The sequence below is a fragment of the Taeniopygia guttata genome, chromosome 5 (genome assembly GCF_048771995.1).
Source record: "Taeniopygia guttata chromosome 5, bTaeGut7.mat, whole genome shotgun sequence".
Classification (NCBI taxonomy): Eukaryota; Metazoa; Chordata; class Aves; order Passeriformes; family Estrildidae; genus Taeniopygia; species Taeniopygia guttata.
In genome coordinates, this window is record NC_133030.1 from 11,181,979 (window position 1) to 11,200,299 (window position 18,321).

At 47.4% G+C, this 18,321-nt stretch overlaps 1 protein-coding gene across 3 annotated transcripts; it reads left to right on the forward strand.

Moving 5' to 3' along the window:
* The first annotated feature begins 47 nt into the window (after window positions 1-47).
* On the forward strand, window positions 48-17,625 carry LOC100222881 (acyl-CoA 6-desaturase). Of its 3 annotated transcripts, none has more exons than XM_072929538.1 (13): window positions 48-648; window positions 3,951-4,061; window positions 5,054-5,251; window positions 5,365-5,466; window positions 5,958-6,083; window positions 7,301-7,361; window positions 7,693-7,769; window positions 7,934-8,031; window positions 8,604-8,700; window positions 9,611-9,690; window positions 10,702-10,827; window positions 11,724-11,797; window positions 16,555-17,625. In XM_072929538.1, the coding sequence occupies exons 1-12, from the start codon at window positions 442-444 to the stop codon at window positions 11,773-11,775; spliced, it is 1,335 nt and encodes a 444-aa protein (XP_072785639.1). In that variant the 5' UTR covers window positions 48-441; the 3' UTR covers window positions 11,776-11,797; window positions 16,555-17,625. The 3 variants fall into 3 exon arrangements, with proteins under 3 accessions (XP_072785639.1, XP_030131225.2, XP_072785638.1); XM_030275365.4 differs by lacking the exon at window positions 16,555-17,625 and adding an exon at window positions 15,600-16,476; XM_072929537.1 differs by lacking the exon at window positions 16,555-17,625 and adding an exon at window positions 12,534-15,315.
* Window positions 17,626-18,321: the final 696 nt, after the last annotated feature.

Genomic DNA, 18,321 nt, shown 5'->3' on the forward strand with positions numbered 1-18,321 from the left:
CGGGGAGGAGGATGCTGAATTTGGGAAGGGGGGGGGATGCCGGGATGGAGGAGAGTGCCTGGGAGAAAGGATGATGCTGGGAGAGGGAGGGGATGCCGAGGGAGGAGAATACCCGTGGGGGGATGCCCGAGAAGGGGGTGCGAGGGGGCGTGTGGGTGGAAGGGGCCGAGCTTCCCTCAAAACACTGGGCTATGTGCGAGGATAAAGTGCATCAGTGCGGGGACAGCCAGCCTAGGGGGCACTTCCGAGCAGGCGGAGAGAAGCGAGAAACAAAGAGAAGGGAGGACATGAGCGAAGGCGAAGGGAGGGAGCAGGGGATCAGCTGAGTTCAATCCCGCCAGGAAGGCTCTTCCCCTCCGGCACATCCCTGAGAGGCGCAGGGACAGGTTCTCCCCCCTCCTCTCCCCCTTTGGTCAAGAAGACAAAGAATCGAGTGGCCCCATGGGGAAAGGGGGTGAGCAAGGGGGGGACTCGGGGGAGCCGGCGGCGCAGATCCGCTTCTACACCTGGGAGGAGATCCAGAAGCACAACCTGAGGACGGACAAGTGGCTGGTGATAGACCGAAAGGTTTATAATATCACCAAGTGGGCAAAAAGGCACCCGGGGGGCCAGCGAGTCATCAGCCACTGCGCCGGCGAAGATGCCACGGTAAGGAGCGGCCCCCGCGGGTCTCCCGGCTCCAGCAGCATCCTCTGACAGCTCCTTCCCTCCCCGAAGGGAGCCAGCTGCCTGCTGTCCCCTGTCCCCCTCTCCCCAACACCTGCGGGACACCCGGCTCAGCCCTTTCGCTGCTCCCAGCTCGGTTCAAGCGGATGCAGGTTCCCCCCGATGGGTTGGTAGGGATACTCTGCTTAAATCCTGCTGGTTTGCCTTTGTCTCCTGCTTGTGCCGTGCCCCGAGCCCTGAATTCAGGAGCAAAGTGTCCCAAATCTCCCCCTTTTCCAGCGTGGGGCTTGTGACATGCAGAGTCACGCAGCCAAGCACAGGGAGGGTTAAAGAGAGGCCAGGCTGTCTCTCAAAGTTGCTTCTCTGAGGAGGCTTTAACACAAGGAGCTTTTTAGCATTTTTTCCCCGGGAGAAAATTCTCTGGAGAATTTGGTTACAGGTTGCTACAGAAAAGAGGAAAAAAAAAAAAAAAAAAAAAATGCAGCAAACCATTTGCTGCTGCTCCAGCTGCTCCTTCGCTGGGTTCAGCCACCTCTCAGGTTTCAGTCAAAGATAAGAAACCAAACAACAACCACAACAAAAATAAAAAAACCCTAGGCGTGAAACAGGAACAAATTTGCAATAAATTGTTTGTTGTCTGGAGTTCCCCTCAAAACCACCTTCCTCAGAAGTGCATCCAGAGAGCATGTTCTCCCTTCAGGGCATGTTAATGAAATCCAAGCAGCCTCAGAGCTCTTCCTAAAACGTGCAGACACCAAGCAGGAACAGGAACTGCTGGTCTCCCACGGCTCCTGACACCTTAGCAAGGAGGAGACAAAATTTTTTGGCAGAACCTTCCCTTTCCATCAGTCCCTACTTCCCTGCGTCCTGTGGTTATTTTCCATTCTTTTCCTTGAAGCACTGAGCTGCATTTTGGCCCTTCTGTCTCTTTTAAGTAAATCCTCTGAATGAATAGCTTTCCCCCTCAGAAAGATGGGCCAGGTTTTGCTTTCAACTGCTTAAACACAGAGCTGCTGAAACAGGAGGAGTTTGATTCCTATCCCCAAGAATTTAACTCCAGTATCTCCATTAGCAACCAAAAAGCATCTGTTACTGCAGAATCCTTGAAAGGGAGGCTGAAACACAGGTTGGTGGTTCCAGGATTGCTGGTTCTCCTCCCACCTCCCCAGGGTACATTGCATCCCACACTCTGTGAAGCCATGGCCTTAAAAATGCTCTGAAATTCTTAAATCGCCACTCTGAGCACTAAACCAGGACTGGCATCAGTTTTGCAGCTTCCCTGTGATGAACAACCTCTTACAGCCAGAAAACCCTCTCTCATTCAGGGGGAGAAGCCTCTGTGGGTTTAAATTGGATTTTAGGAGGAAATCCTTCCCTGGGAGGGTGCCGAGGCCCTGGCACAGGTTGTCCAAAGAAACTGTGGCTGCCCCATCCCTGGAAGTGTCCAAGGCCAGGCTGGATGGGGTTTGGAGTAACCTGGTCTAGGGAAGGTGTCCTTGCCTGTGGCAGGGGAGCTGAATTAGATGATTTTTGAAGTCCCTTTCAATCCAAACAATTCCATGTGTCTCTGATTTTTTTAAACACAACATCTGAGTCTGGGCCAACCTGTTCAAGAAAGTCCTTGTGCTGACTGCTCTAAGCACTCCCAATGCTCAAGTACAGCTCATATCTCAATTATACAAAGCTTTTTTTTCCTCACCAAAAGCAGCTGGAATAACTCCCATATCCCATAAAACACTTCAGCTTATTTGGTCAGTAGATCACAAAGCTGGGAGGTCAAGTGCCAATATCCCACAGCATTTCCCAGGGATTATCTTTTCCCTTAAGCTTTTTATCTCCTGCAATACAGAACTGAGAACAATTCCAAAATTCAGGTGCTATCTTATATTTGGGACCTATTAGTACAGGAGCTTCATGAGATAAACATAAAAATCCAATCCTTCTATCATTTGCAGGATCTCCAGGCAGTAAGCACCCAATCAGACCTCCAAAGACTTTTTTATTCCCAGCAGTTAAAATAATACAGAATCAACACTTTTAATGCTTCTCTCTCTTCCCCTTTCTTCCCCTTTTTGTTTTCACCCAAAACTGCAGAGCCTTGCAGTAGGCACAGTCAGCTATTCAATTCCCCCCTCATTCTGATTTTCCTTCCTCTTTCACGTCTTCTGCAAATTGTTCCAGAGAGGGAAACAATGAACCAGAGTCAACATTTCAGTGACCCACTTCTGGGTCCAAGTTTTGATTGATTTTGGTGGACTTTGGGCCCGAGGTTGTTGCCTGGTATTTCTGAACTCCAGATTGAGGGCAGCTCACTCAGGGTCAGCTGGACACAGGCAGCACTTTCCAGTCTGCCCTTTGTCTTTAGAGCCAAGAGGGAAATATTAGTTGGTCCCTACAATTGTTAGACAATGGGACAAAGATGGAAACACTGGAGCATGGTTCCCCTCACTCCTGTTTTTAATGATTTTTTTTTTTTTCCATACTCTCTTAGCACTTCATGGAACCAATCTTTCCTGTTCTCCCAGGTGAATTCCAAGAGCTGACTCCAGTTCTATGCACACAGGAAAGGGCAAGGACAGAGTGAGCATTTTTGATGTGGGTCAGCTTTCTGTCCCTGCTGCTGTCACTGGGGTTAAAATTCCAGCTGTGCCATGGGAAAGGATCTGGCCAAGATTTCACTACGAGCATCAGGCACTTGTGGGATACAGGTGGACAAAAATATGTGGAAAGGGGAAGGAATAGAGAAAAAGAAGAGCCAGATAAACTAGTGAATGACAGGATCAAAATGATCTACAAACAAGGCATTATTCTCAAAAATCACTTTTTCTTCAGCTGTTTTACAGCTGGGTTCTCCAGGCCTGGCCAAAACACCTAAGAATATTTTTTGTGTTTGCAGTCACATCTAGCTTCAGCCACCACAGTGGCTTGCCTCCAGGAGCAGACTTTCCAAGGGTATTTATACCCTAGGAGGGATTTGCACAAATTCCCCTCTGCCTACCTTCTAAGGGAATTAACAGGACTTAAGTATTTAGTTGCTTAGAAAGAATTTCTTGAGGTGCCTTTCACCATATGGCTGGATGCCATCCCAGGTCTCACCGTTCCCAGACAGCAAATTCATCAGGCTTTAGTGGAATTAATGTCCCAAAAAGTGATCACAGAGCTGGAGGTCACCTGGCCCCTCTTCCACAGGTTCCACACTGCTGGAAGTGGGTGGGAATGACACAGGGAATAGGAAGAACATCTCACTCCTGGACCTCACACAATTCCTCCTGTTTCCACTCCAGGATGCATTCCAGGCCTTCCATATCAATCCCACCTTGGTGCAGAAGTTTCTCAAGCCGCTGCTCATTGGAGAACTCGCTCCAGGGGAGCCCAGCCAGGACAGAGACAAAAATGTGAGTATTTATTCTTCAGCTGGGGTTCAGGGTGGCTGCTCCTGCCATTCTTTCCCTCTTGGGATGCTCTCCAGAGAAGGAGAGGAGTTCTCAGTGACTGAACATCTCCATGTAGAGTATTTCCATCCTATCATGGATTCAAATATGTGTGGAAAGGGGGTGACACTTCTGGCTGTCCAAACCTTTTCTTTCCCACAGAGCCAGCAACAGCCAATTTCTGGCAGCCCATTGCAGGCACCCAGGCTGAACTGAGCCCATCCTGAAAGGAAATGGGAACTGAGACATGTGGAATAGGAAATGTGCACCAGCCCTGGTGACTGTGGTCCCTTCTGCTGCTCCTTTGCTGGTGACCAAGCTCCAGAACACAAGTCCCCAGATGTCCCATTTTGGTGGCCTTGCTAAGGAGCAGCAGCCGCTGCCCATTCTCAGGGCAACTCTGTATCCCTGCTCATCCATTATTCAGGCCCAGAGCATGGCACAGCTGGCTCTGGCCAGGAAACTCAATCCTGTCCCGTTGTTTGTGGCTGGCCATGATTGTGATATATCTGTGTCACTCACAATAGAGGGGACAACGCTGGCCCCCAGTGACCCAGGAATGCCCCTCATGGATGGCTGCACAGGACCTGGCCCATGGATTGAATGGATGACGGGTGATAGTGGGTGCTCATTATCAGAGCTCTGGAATTAGCACAATAGCACTGAATTCCCTCTTGCTCCAGCTTCTCCTTAGTGCTCAGGAAGCTCATTCAGACAAGTGCCATCAGGTGATATGATACTCAACAGAGCTTGGATTACTCTCCTGGCTCCAGGTCCAAAAGGTCAGGATGTGGACTCAGACTGGCCAGAATGTTTATTCATAGGAATACATAGGGCAAAAAGCTGGAATATGGAGCCAGATTCCTTAGCATGGAGCCCATCCTTCCTCTGTCCATCCCACAACTCAGTCAGGCTCATTTGCAAGCCTCACCCTGCTCTTGCCTGTCCCATTGCAGTCCCAGCTGGTGGAGGATTTCCGGACCCTGCGGAAGACAGCGGAGGACATGAACCTGTTCCGAGCCAGCCCCTTGTTCTTCTCCTTTTACCTGGGCCACATCATTGTCATGGAAGTTTTGGCTTGGCTCATGATTTCCTACTTTGGGACTGGCTGGATCACAACCCTCATCCTTGCTTGCATCCTTACAACTTCCCAGGTGACAAAGAGAGATCTTCCTCACACTCCCAATGTGCCCTCTATCTCCATTTCTTTCCTGCTTAGCTCTGATTCCCAATAGCTTCCTAACTATTTGATTCCCCCTCATTCTAGGCCCAGGCAGGGTGGCTGCAACATGATTTTGGACACCTCTCTGTGTTCAAGAAGTCTTCCTGGAACCATGTCGTCCACAAGTTTGTCATTGGACACCTGAAGGTAAAGGGAATTATGGAGCCAGGGAATTCTGGGAATGCATCACTTTGGCTGGGGCAGTAGGGAAGGGAGGCTCTCAACCTTTCCAGAGTGAGCAGAGGCACAAAAAAAGTTGGTGACCATTGCCCATGGAGCAACCTGGGCTAGCGGAAGGTGTCCCTGCTCATGGCAGGGGACTGGGACTAGATGAGCTTTAGAGTCCCTTCAAACTCAAACAATTTCAGGATTTTCTGGGAAGACACAGTGACCTGTAACTCACTCAGAGTGTGTTTATTCCGTGTTCTTTCAATACAGAGGATCCGTAGGGATCTCTCTGCAAGCAGCAGTCTCATAGCAACCAACAAGTCCACCACGCCCTGCTTGCTGCTCTTTCCAAAGAAATCCCACTTTGGCCACAATTTGAGTCACACCACTTTAGTTCCTATAAATGATTGGGTAATCCCACCTTGGGAGCAGCTCTCCATGGATGAAAACTCCTTGTTCTCCTTGGCCAGGGTGCGTCTGCAAACTGGTGGAACCACCGCCACTTCCAGCACCACGCCAAGCCCAACATCTTCCGTAAGGACCCAGATGTGAACATGCTGCACATTTTAGTCCTGGGAGACACACAGCCTGTTGAGGTAAGGAAAACTGGGGAAAACATGGAAAACTACTGTCCCTGAGAGGGCCCTGGAGAGTGGTTGCGCAAATCCAGGAGTTGGCTCCCATTGTGAGACATGACTTGCACAGGCAGGACTTCCAGGAATGCTAGAAATGAAATGTTTAATCCAGGGATTTCGTCTGGCTACATGGTCTGACAGGAGTTGGGAGCCAACCCTTGGGCTGAGGAGCAGCACTGACTACTAATTCCCAATCCATTTCCTGTGCTGACCACAGGAGAAAGTGTCTTGGGTTACCTTGGGAAAAATAATGCAGATGGGGTTGGAGAGAAAGCAAAAAGCCACTACAGGCCACTTCATGCTGCTGGCTTGAAGTACCAGCATGAGGGGGGAATACGGTGTTCCTCAGTATTCTCGCAAAACCATTTCAAATCTGACCTTCCATTTCCTTAGCAAATATCTTCCAGCATCAAGTAATTTTTATTTTAATTCTATCTACCCCTCCAGAGCCAAAATTTTTACTGCCTGTTTATAAAAACCTACCCAAACCATTAAAATCATGGTGTTTTTCACAGTGGAACAAGGATTTATAGTTTTAAAAACAAAACCCCAAGAAAATGGACAAGCAGCAAAGACAACACAAGGAAATACAACATTAAAAATGGTTTCTCAGACAGATTTTGTATTATTGAGAAAGCAGATCATGGTTCTACTACTTAAAGGAAAACCTAAACGTTTGTGGTAACAAGGAAAAACTGGATTTCTGCCTCAAAATATCTGATATTAGGCCAGAATCAGTCTATCCTAATATTCTCACATTGGTATAAAAATCCTTTTCCAAATGATGCCAAGCACACAGCCTTGCAGAGCTCAGCCCAGAGGGAATAATGTGCCTGATTTATTGGTGTTACAAGCCTCCCATTCAAAAAAATCAGACTTTATGCCTACCACATTTGTATTAATAAAGATGGAGGTGCTAGCAGCTCTTCTAACAGACACAGGGATGGCAGAAGGTGAAGTGCATCAAAATTCCATGAAGTAAATAGAAACTATCCTTAAGAACTGAGTTTACGCCTAACACAATGATGAAGTTAGGACATTTAATCATTCTAAATCTCTTCTTACATGCTGGTGAGAATTCAGTCAAAATTCTCTGGTCAATACATTAAGAATTATTGCAGAGCATCTGCTTTTACCTGGGAATGTCCCAGTCTGAGCTGTTTCTTTGTGTCCTGCAGTATGGCAAGAAGAAGCTGAAGTACCTGCCTTACAACCACCAGCACGAGTACTTCTTCTTCAGTGAGTATCCACTCTCCTCTCTTCCCTTTTCCTGGAATGCCACTTGTCCTTTCCAGCCCTCACTGTGTGAGCAGAACAACTCCTCAAATCCCAACTCATCCCACCCTTCCTCAGGACCCTGTGCAGGTCCCAAAATCAGCTCAGGAATATCCAAGCACCTGGAACACTGCCCTGTAGAGCAAAGGAATGTAAAACACCTGAGGCTGGCAATGACCTCCATGTGAGAGGCTCCATGGAAATACTGCATGTTCCCAGTTCCATGGAATCAGTCCCTCATGTCACACACCTTCCCACCCCTCTGATGGCCAAACCATTTCCCTTTGCCTTGCAGTCTTCCCACCTCTGCTCATCCCTGTGTATTTCCAAATCCAAATCATCTCGACCATGATCAAGCACAGGTTCTGGGCGGTGAGTGAAACATTCCCTCCATCCTTATGGGGTCTGGCTGGAAACTGGAGCAGAGAGGGAGGCCAGGGGGCAGGCAGGAATTACCCAGTGTTCCAAACATCACCAGCAAGGACACGTTATCCAAGATGGGCAAAGTGATGCCTGGTGTTTTCTCTGTCCCCCAGGACTTGGCCTGGGCCATCAGCTACTACCTGCGCTTCTTCATCACCTACATCCCGTTCTATGGCGTCCTGGGATCCCTGTGTCTCCTCACGTTTGTCAGGTAGGGGATCCAGGGCATCCCTGCTACTCTCCCATCCCTCCAGTGCTGTTTGAGCCTGGCCTCAGCTCTGCTGTGTCCTACTGCCTCACTTCCCTGTCAGCATCTCCGAGTTCCAGCTCCTCTGGCACTCTCCCTGCACCTTCCCCTGCCCTGTGATGGTCCTGCCAGGATTCTCCTGCCTTTCCTCATTCCCTGTTCTCACACACTGCTGATCCCACTTTGGTCATGGCTGGACCCTCAAAGAGTGTCTCATCCCACCCTCTTCCCAGCAGACTGTGGAGGTAATTCTGTCCATGCACCAAGTCCAAAATCAAGCTGGAAACTTACCACAACCAGCCCATTATTCTCAAAATATTTGATGAAATTCGAAGTGCAAGGAAAAAAAAAAAAAAAAACAAAGCTGCAAAATCGGATCATTTGCTTTTGCAGAAAACAAGCCTGGAACAAAGATGATTCCAGGCAATTCCTTGTCAACATCCATCCAAGTCTCTGCTGCTCCCTGCAAACCCCACTCTATCTACCTGATGTCCCCATGTCTGGTAGAAATTCTCATTATTTTCCTGGTTTTGCAGGTTCCTGGAGAGTCATTGGTTCGTGTGGGTCACCCAGATGAATCACATTCCAATGGAAATTGATTCTGAGAAGCACAGAGACTGGCTGAGCTCCCAGGTAACTGGGAGGGGGAAAACCACCCCTGACTCACCCTGAAATGGGATTTACTCAAAGAGTGTGAGAGTTACCACCAGCCCCAGTGTTACCACCATCCCTTACTAGGATAGAGTGTCTTGTCCATGACTTCTCCTATAAACATGTTCTTCCCAGAGCCAGCAATGCTGGGGAAAGACATGGAATTACAAAGTTCTGCAGTTCCTTTGACAATCAAAAGGTTACCTGTGGTGAGTGAAGCTGGATGTGATTGCAAATCCAAAAAACATCCCTGGGTTCTTTGGCCATGCCTGTAGATCTCAGCAATATAATAGATGAGGAAAAAATGTCAGCTCTTCATTTTGGAGCCTGCCTTTGTCCTTTTGTTGTGGAAGATGAGTGATTGTGCTCTCCCTTTCCTCTCCTTTATTCCAGGGCCATATTCTTGATATTTTGGCAGTTGTTTCCCCCTGCAAATTCAAGTAAAATGTGTGAATGAGGAACCCTATCAAAAATGTGGTTGAATTTTAAGAATTTTAAGAAAAAAATATCTAATTTTATGATCATTAATGGCAGGAATACCTATTAAATATTCTCAGAATATCACTCTTAAGGCAAACTGGGCAATAACTACACGGGAATGGGGGAGCTTTGTGTCCGTACATTTTCCTCCTGTTTTCCACCTTGGTACTGCTGTCAACCCTTTGATCTCCAACAGAAGAGGCTGAGATTTAGGAATCTGGGCTTGGGCTGCTACATCACTTCACCACCAGTGAGAATTTGATTATCTGAGGCCCTTAGGGAGGATTAAAACTCCCCTTGCTGCACCCGGCCAAAGCAGGCTCTGCACTCCAAGAGCTCAGGGAAGGGGAATTTCACCCTGATTTTGGGATGAGCCATCCCTAACCCTCACAGTTTTCTCTTTCCCTGACAGATGGCAGCGACCTGTAACATTGAGCAGTCCTTTTTCAATGACTGGTTCACCGGGCACCTGAACTTCCAGATTGAGCACCAGTGAGTACAGAGCCAGGATGGTGAGGGCACTGCCAGCTTGTCACAGGCCAGGGGAGGGAATTATTGTATGCCAAGGAAACAGAGTCCCAGGCTGCACAGGCATGGAAGATGTGGCTGCTCCATCCCTGGAAGTGCTCAAGCCCAGGCTGGATAAGGCTTGGAGCAACTTGCATTAGTGGAAGGTGTCACTGCCCATGGCAGGGTGGGAACTGAATGAGCTTTAAGATCCCTTCCCACCCAAACCATTCCAGGATAGTCTGTTTCCATTACAGCCTGACATTTTTCTCTTTCTTCAAAGCTTTCACTCACAGCCTTAATTTAGGGTTTAATTAGGAGTTGTCATTATGCATCTGTAATTGCAAAGGCTGTGGGCTCAAATCCCAAGATCCACAACAGAAAACTCCTCTCCCCTCCAGTGTTTTATAGAGTGTGGGACTGTGTAGGATGCTAGGTACCAGATTCCAGAAAAAATATGGAAAACAGGGACATATGGACAGTCTGTTGCCAATAGCAACAGCAAATGTGAAAGAAATGGCTTTTAGGGTGAGGCTGGCTGGTTTGGGAGTCAGCTTAGGAAATCTCCATGAAAGAACATAGGGCAAGATACCCCCAAAATCCTTCTTTACCTGCTTCCAGAAGTGAAAAAACAGGTCACTGGGAATTCAGTTCAGCAAGAAACAATTATTCCCAGAGGAATGGCTGGCCATCTCTGAGGCTCTTCCCTCACTCCTGCTGCCCTTTCATTGCACTCATGTCTCTTTTTGCACAAACTGGCTTTCAGTGTGTCCTGAACATGGCTTTGCTTCGAGGCAGGACAGGAAAATCAGTTTTCACCACCTGCTTGAGACAGGAGTGTAAAGCAGGGATGTCTCAGTGCCTCTCTTCCTTTGTTTGTGCACCTTGAGGAGGAGGCACCAGTGATGAGCCCCTGAGGATGCAAATCCTAATGCCAATCCCTTGTCGCTTGTCTCAAGAGTTTTCTCAGCTTTGTTTTCTCTCTCTCCTTTCCAGCCTGTTTCCAACAATGCCACGGCACAACTTCTGGAAAGTAAAGCCTTTGGTGAAGTCATTATGTGCCAAGTATGGAGTCCACTATGAGGAGAAGCCTCTTGGGAAAGCGTTCGTAGACATCGTTGGGTAAGGCCCTCCTGAGCTCACCTGCAGCTCATTTTTCCAGGGACACACAGGATATTTTCTGGAACAGAGGATTCAGGACATGGCAGACCCTTCAGAAATTTGTGTTGTTGCTTTCAAAGTACCAAACACTTGACCTTTACACAGGTACACACCTGATTGTGGTATTTGAGGACATGGTGGCTCAGCAGTGCTGGGGTCGATCTTAGAGGGCTTCTCCAGTCCTAATGATTCTGATTTTTATACCACCCTGTTCTGACAGCTGGTGGCTCCTGCTGCGGGGAGCTGTCAGCAAATCTCCTGCTGCAAAGTGAGATGAATCAAAGGGAAACAGGTCGGGTTACAGCCCCTGCTGTGTCCCCTGAGAGCTCTGCCAGCAGCAACAGGCAATTCCCTACCGGCAGAGCTGGAGAGGATCTAACAGTCCTTGTCAGCAGCCTCGGTGTTAATGTTGCTGTCTCAGTTCCTCTGAGGGGAATAATTCATGGCAGGGAACATGAGAAAGCTCTGCAGTCCAGGCACGTCCTGCACAAAGCACTCTGAGCATGGGCAGATGGAAGTGGGGTGGCCACAGTGGGCAGGAGAGCTGGTTCCAAACCTGCTTTTGTCCTCAAATCTGGTTGGGACAGGGCCACACAGCACCAAGGCACAGTGGAGTGAAGCCTGGAGGCTCCCAGGAGAACTTACAGCCCCTTCCAGTGCCTAAAAGGGCTCCAAAGGACCTGGAGAAGGACTTTGGACACAGGTCTGGAGTGACAGGACCAGGGGGAATGGCTTCACACTGGCAGAGGGTGGGTTCTATGAGTGTGATCCTATGATATTAAATTCAGTAATAGCCTTCATTGCAGGAAAAGCACGACAGAAGCAAGATTTCCAAACTTCTCCTTTTCTTCCCACAGGTCCCTAAAGAAATCTGGAGATCTCTGGCTGGATGCTTATCTCCATAAGTGATCATGAATCTTTCTGGGGAGGTGTGAGTGACCGGGAGGGATGGGGGGGGGGGGGACATGGTGGGGGGATTCACATTTGTGTCTTTTACTCTCAGATCTCAGTCTAAATCCAGGGTTGGAGAGGAGTTTCCTGTCTTGCCAGCTGCTTCTGGTGCAGGCCCTGTTCAATCCAGACAGATTTAAAATGTGCTCCAAAGGTGGAAAGCAAGGCCAGCAGTGCAAATATTTCAAAAAGGGTCATTAATATCTGACCTTGACCTTCTTTTCACAAGATTTGTTTTCATTCTGCCTAAACCACACAAACCCTGATTCACACCTAAGGGTTTTTAGGCCTCAGTGAGTGTTTGCAATCCAAGGACACCCCAGTCAGCTCATGCCTCTTTCCCATGTTTGTGTGGAAGAGGAATCACATTCCACGGGAGTGGCAGCTGCAGGACTGTGCTTCCAGCCTTGTCCAGAGCCCAGCTCCCTCCTTTCCCTGCCTCCTCCCCTTCTCAGCATCTCTTTAGTGCAAGCTGTGACCCTGGCCCTGCACAGCTAACCCCTAACCACAGCAGGGTTAACATAGCCGTGTTTTTAGGATCAGCCCCTCTTCCTAAGGGTCTGTAGAAGATTTCTGCGTTTAAACAGCAAAACATCTCCTTTAGGGGAGGGTCTGTTTTCTCTTTAATGAGCAGCAGGTCTGGCACAGGAATTGTCAGTAAATCACACAAAAGACCAAAACAGTCAAACAAGCAAAACGTGCTAATTGCTCCTCAGTGCTCCAGGGGAACCACAAATGGCCTTTTCACCATCCTGCCCTGAAGAAACCCAGAGTTCTGTCTGTCTGCACATGCCAGGCAGGCACTGAGCCTCTTCCTGCCTGCCCTTGGGAACAATGCAGGAGAAAGGAGTACTCCCTTCGAAGGAGGAGCTGCTCAAATCCCAGCCGGAATCAGCCCTGCCCAGGCTGTGCTGCTGATGTGAGACCTTCGGAGAACCCTCTTACAAGTTGTCTAAAACTCTATTTTCTACCCACCAAATTATTACCAAAATTCACTAATGGCTTTTCAGGAGATATGGTTGGACAGCTTCCAGATGCTTCTGGAACAGGTGACTTGACCCCAAATAAATCCAGGGTTTCAGCTGCAACACTACAGAAGAGATACTTGGTTTAGGACAAAAGGCCATGGTTCCAAAAGCAGCCTCCAGCTCCAGCATCTGCCTCGGTGCTCCCTGGAAACACCAGGAGGGAGATTCTGGTTACTTCGCACACCTCATTACTTTCCTCAGCTCTGAAACTGGATCCTCTCTGTCAATCCCACAGAATCAGCAAGGTGCTTCATCATGAATAAAGAAGACTCTGGGACCGTATCCAGCATTGCAAAAAAAAAAAAAAAAAGTATTCCCTCCCCACCCTCTTTGGAGAATAAAATGAGATTTTATCTTTGCCTGCAGTGGGGAATTCAGCATCTTCCAACTTCAGCAAGCAATGCTTACAGTTTGTAAGGGGCTTGTTCTGGGGGGTCTTGCGTCTTGCTCACCCAAGTACCACCAGGAATGTTTAGAGTGAAAAGCTACATAAGTAACATCCTTCTGGATGCTGTGATTTCCCAGGCAGGTAGCAAGGAGCTCTCCTGGAATTTAGCTAACCTCATCAGGACTGCCTTAATTTGTGCATCCCTTCCTTGAATATACTCCACTGTGCTCCAACAAGGATGAGCACGAGCACAGTGGCATCAGCAGTGCAAGTTTTTAAATATCCAGCTTATTCTTCTCACAGCCCTTGGGGTTTTTTTGTCTTATTTCCAGAGCAAATATTTTCCTCCTTAGCCCCCTTCTTCTCTTCTCACTTGTCTTCTTGGGAAGCTGTTTGGGTTGATCTTGGGGAAAGATCAGCGCTCAGGCAAATGGGCATTTCTTCCCCAAAAAAACTTATTATTTTTTCAGGCAAAGCCTCTCTGGCTCATGTAGCTTTTTTCTCTCCTTCTAAAAAATCCAAGCTTTCTCTCTCGGAATTTGAGGTGATTTTTACGTGCCTTGATTCCTTGTTGACACCCCATCCCTGCAAGTGTTGCAGGCCAGGTTAGATGAGGTTTGGGGCAACTTGGTCCAGGGAAGGTGTCCCTGTCCATGGCAGGAGGGTGGAATTGGATGATCTTTATTGCCCCTTCCAACCCAAACCATTCCAGGATTCTACAAGCTCTCCACTCTTTATTGGAGCAGGTCAAAGAGATCCCTGACAAAGAGCCCTGGAAATCTGGATCAATCTGCTTTGTTATCATTGTTCTCCAAGTAAAATTAGGTTTATCTGGAGAGATTCCAGAAGTTTCAGTAAGACTGGAAATGTAGATAGATATAAACTTCCCATGAGCTTTGTCTCCAACAAGGCAGCAATGAGTGAGACATAAGCAGGTTAAAATCTGCCATCAAAATGACTGAATCACAGAATTTTCAGCACAGCTTTGCCCAGCTTTCTTAACTAACCAGTTTCTCTGAAAATAATGAGGTGAAATCTTGTCCACTTTCTCTCTTGATAAAGGTCATTCATTTGCACTGTAATGAGACACAAACATGGAAAAAAAACCCAAAAAACAACCTCAGCCAGTAAGAGGTGCTGGGAACCTGCCAGGGTTTATTGAAACCAGCTACACACATGGCAGTGGGGAGCTGGAAACATAGAGCTGGTTTCAGGGCACAGAAACAAACAACAGCCAGGGAAGGACTGGATTTGTTCTCCCCAGTCACTGTGGGGGGACTGGAGTAGGAGCTGGAGGACCAGGATGATTGAGGATGCCAGAGAAAAGCACAAACAACAGCAAAGAGAAGGCTCTGGGTGTGCTTTGGGAAGAGAATGAGAGATGTGAGAAGTTTGGGAAGGTCAGGAGTTGGGGAGAGATGCATGAGAGTTGGAGAAAAAATACTGAGGGATGAAGGAGACGACACTTGGAATCAGGCGTCCCATGATCTCCCAGCATGGCTGGAAGCTGCCTGGAGGGCTGTGCTGGAGACACAGGACAGGGCAGAGCTGGGGCTCAGAGCAGGTGGCAGGGAGTGGTGACATCCACAGGCACCTTAGAGTGAGCTGGATCTCACACTGAGCCACCCCTCCCACAGCTCTGGGAGCAGGAACTCACTGCCCCCAGCTTCCAGGGAGAGGCACTGTGGGACTTAGGGCACTTTCCTTGGAGTTCTCCCTCCAAGCATGGATTTGAGGAGTCTAGATCCCAAATGCTCACTGAAACAGGGCTTGGGAGGCTCATCAGGACCCATATCCAGGCACCATCTTCCCTGCTGCAGGGGCTGAGCTCTCTGGCTGGATTTGAGGTCTTCATGAGGGCAAAGACATCGTTTTCCTCAGTAGGTGGTTTCCCAAGAAAGCCTTCGTAACAAAGCCCTAACATTTCCGGTGTTAAAACAGCAAACCTACATTCCTTATAGGACAACTCCTGTTTTTATTAATTCTTAAAAAAAAAAAAATCCAGTAACTCAAAAAGAGCATTTTTTTTCCTTGTGTATTCTACCACACAATAAAATCATAACTATTCGTTGACCATACAAATGCTTTATGTAGTTTTTTTCCCAGAGCCACTGGTGCTCAGGGAATTGTTCCCTCTTGGAGTGCCTTCTGCCATACAAACCCACAAGCAGGTGGGCATGGAGATGCCAACTAAGCAAGTCAGGACATTTCTAGTGTGGGAATGTCACCATCCAGGTTTTGCTGTAAGATCAAAAACATGTTCAAATTCAGAATTGTAAAGAGTCAGCATAGGATTTGACATAAAGGCTGACTCAAGCTCCAATTTCAGATTTAACCTTGTAACTTTTTTTTTTTTTTTTAAGCAGTTCAAAATCAGATCCCAAGCCAAGAGCACTGTGGAAGCAAACTAAAAAAGAACCTGGGAATCAGACTTGCTTATTACGACTTGCCTTGGTTTTCCTGGGGCTTTCTATGCAGGAGCTGTTAGCCAGTGAATGTGGAAAGTCCTTTTTCCTTTCAGGTGGTGAAATTAGTGGAACTTCTTTGATACCACTGCCTTTAATAGCACAGATGGATTTCTCTATTAGCCTTCACTATCTCAGGATCAATACTGCTGCTTCCCCTCATCCTGGGAACAAACACCAAAGGCAAAGAGATCTTCCTGTCAAAGATTTGCCTGGCCACTCAAACTCGGCCTCCAGTCAGTCTGAGGAAGCAGCTGAGAACAAAATTGTTGTGAAAACTTCATAGAAGCATATTGCAATTTTCTTGAAGTCCATTTTGTGCCCATTCATGGCTCATCCTGGGGTGCGTTGAGCACCTTGCAGCAGCTTTTCCAACCCACAGCTCCCTACGATGATTTGATGGGTTCTGAGTTGACACCAGCAGTGGATTTTAGGTCAAAACTGTCTTGAGGTCAGCCCAGAGGCTTTTACAGAGCTGGTTCTGCCAGATGAACCCATTGAAAGCTGTCCCATCAGGTGAAGGGGCAGACAAAGAGAGCTCACAGGTTGTCCAGGGTCAGGACATAAAGTGATGGCCAGATTATCCTCACCTGTCCCCTAAAACCAACACTGGACCTTGCCAGAGTCCAAAGGAATTGCTCCATAGGCAAACTCATCCTACCCAAAAGCAGGTGGCACAGAACTCAAAGCAGAAAATGACCTAATTTTTAGGGCTTTCATTTCATCCCAGAACAAACAGGTTCCCCTAATGCAAACACAGGTGGCTCTTATACAAAAATTAACTGTTACAAATCAATAGTTTCACCCATGAACAATATTGCTTTTTTAAAAAAATCCTGTTTTACTTACTCTGCAGGGGCCCAGTTCTAGAGGTTTCAGGAAACTTCTTCACAACATAATTTGTGTGGGGCATCAGCACAGGGAGAAACAGCTTCATGGTGTTCAGATGTACAGTTTTTATCCCCTCCAAACTGGCCTTGAAAACTTCCAGGGATGGGGCAGCCACATTTGTGAGCTTCATTTGTGAGCTATGGGTTTTTAAAATTGTTAAAAAAAAAATAAAAACAAAAAACCTAAAAACAACAGCAAGCTCAGCCTCTGAAAAACCCTCAATTTTTTTCCAGTGTTTGTGCTGGGTTATATCATGTTACCATATATATTTTATTGAAAAACTAGCCTAAATTCCTCAAATATCGCATAGAAACTTGTCCATACTGAGTCCTCCCTACACCATCCCTCTGTCCTGGAATTTCTACAGAACAAGACATTGTTGGAGCTGCTGTAAGGTGAATATTCCAATCACATTTCCAGTCACACACTTATCTATTTGGAAACCACAATGTAAAGAATATGAAGGGAATAATCCTGAATTCCAGAATGAGCCAGGAGGTGAATCATTTCCCCACAGAAGAACATAAAATATAAAAAGTAAAAATTATATCAATAAATAATAATATAAAATAAAGGTGTTATCTACTCCCCACAGAGGCTGGAGGGTACAAATGTACATTTCACTGTGGTGAATGATGATGCGTTCTAAAATACCCTGTGTCAGAGCTTTTCCACCTTCTGCTAACCTCTGAGGTTTGAAGGTCAAGCCCAGGCTGCTCAGGTCAAGGGAGGCTCAGCAGAAATTCGAGGGAGGAGTGGGAAAAGGCCAAGAAGAAGGATCCTCACCTGGAAGCACCACCTTCGCCTGCAGCATGCTCCTGAGCACAGTTAGGTAACTCCCCAGCTTCTTGGCCAGGTGCTGGCTGTGGGGATGACAATGAGAGGATTAATCACACTAATTCCCTGTGATTGCACCCATCCTCCTCAGAATGGGTGTGGCTGGTTCACTTGCCTGATTAATTTAATTGGCCTCAATTAGCCTGGCCTTCATTAAGCAGCAGTTGGTTTTTCTATAAAATATAGGAGTCATATTGCACTTTCTCTGTGTGTTTTGTTCCCTTATTGCTTACAATATGATGCCTAATAAAGGCTGGAAGTTTGAGTTCTGAATTGAAGATGCTGCTGGTTTCTCAAATGGGGCCAGTTCCTGGTCCAGCATCTCCAGGTAAATCACTCAGAGCTGAAATTATCACTCTTTGCAAGTCCACAAACCTTTAGGCCATGCTAACAACCCCAAATGGAGCAAAGCAGCGCAGCCTGTGCTTCACCATCAGCCTGGGGGGGCAGCAGTGTGATCAGAAATCAAAATGCTGCTGCCAGCTCCAACTCCATGCCTTGCTCATTCTTGTCTCCCCATCATGCTGAAGTTCACCGAGTCTAAAACTGAACACCTGATTTGGTGAAAGTATGTGAGTGAACTGGAATCCAACAGCACTAGAGGGCAAGGAATGGTGAAGCCACAGTGTTCCAGCAGCATTCCAGCACCATGACTCCTCCACATCCCTGCAGAAAATCAACAACTCCACACTAACAGGATGTCTGGGCTTGAATGGTGCAGCAGGAGCTTCTGGGCAAGTCAGGAGCTGGAGATCATCTTTAGAGATCCCTTCAAGCCCAAACCATTCCCTGGGAACATTTCTGTCTGAATAAAATAAAATATTAAAAGCAAAACTATGTTGAGACTGCTCTGCCCCATAATGCACAAACGAATCAAACACCAAACAGCAGACAG

What these genes read in the sequence shown, in the direction of transcription:
- LOC100222881 (XM_072929538.1), top strand. Translation starts at nt 442, where the DNA reads ATGGGGAAAGGGGGTGAGCAAGGGGGGGACTCGGGGGAGCCGGCGGCG. An exon ending in GCGCCGGCGAAGATGCCACG is followed by an intron (nt 649 to 3,950) that starts GTAAGGAGCGGC and finishes TTTCCACTCCAG; the next exon opens with GATGCATTCCAGGCCTTCCA. An exon ending in GCATCCTTACAACTTCCCAG is followed by an intron (nt 5,252 to 5,364) that starts GTGACAAAGAGA and finishes CCCTCATTCTAG; the next exon opens with GCCCAGGCAGGGTGGCTGCA.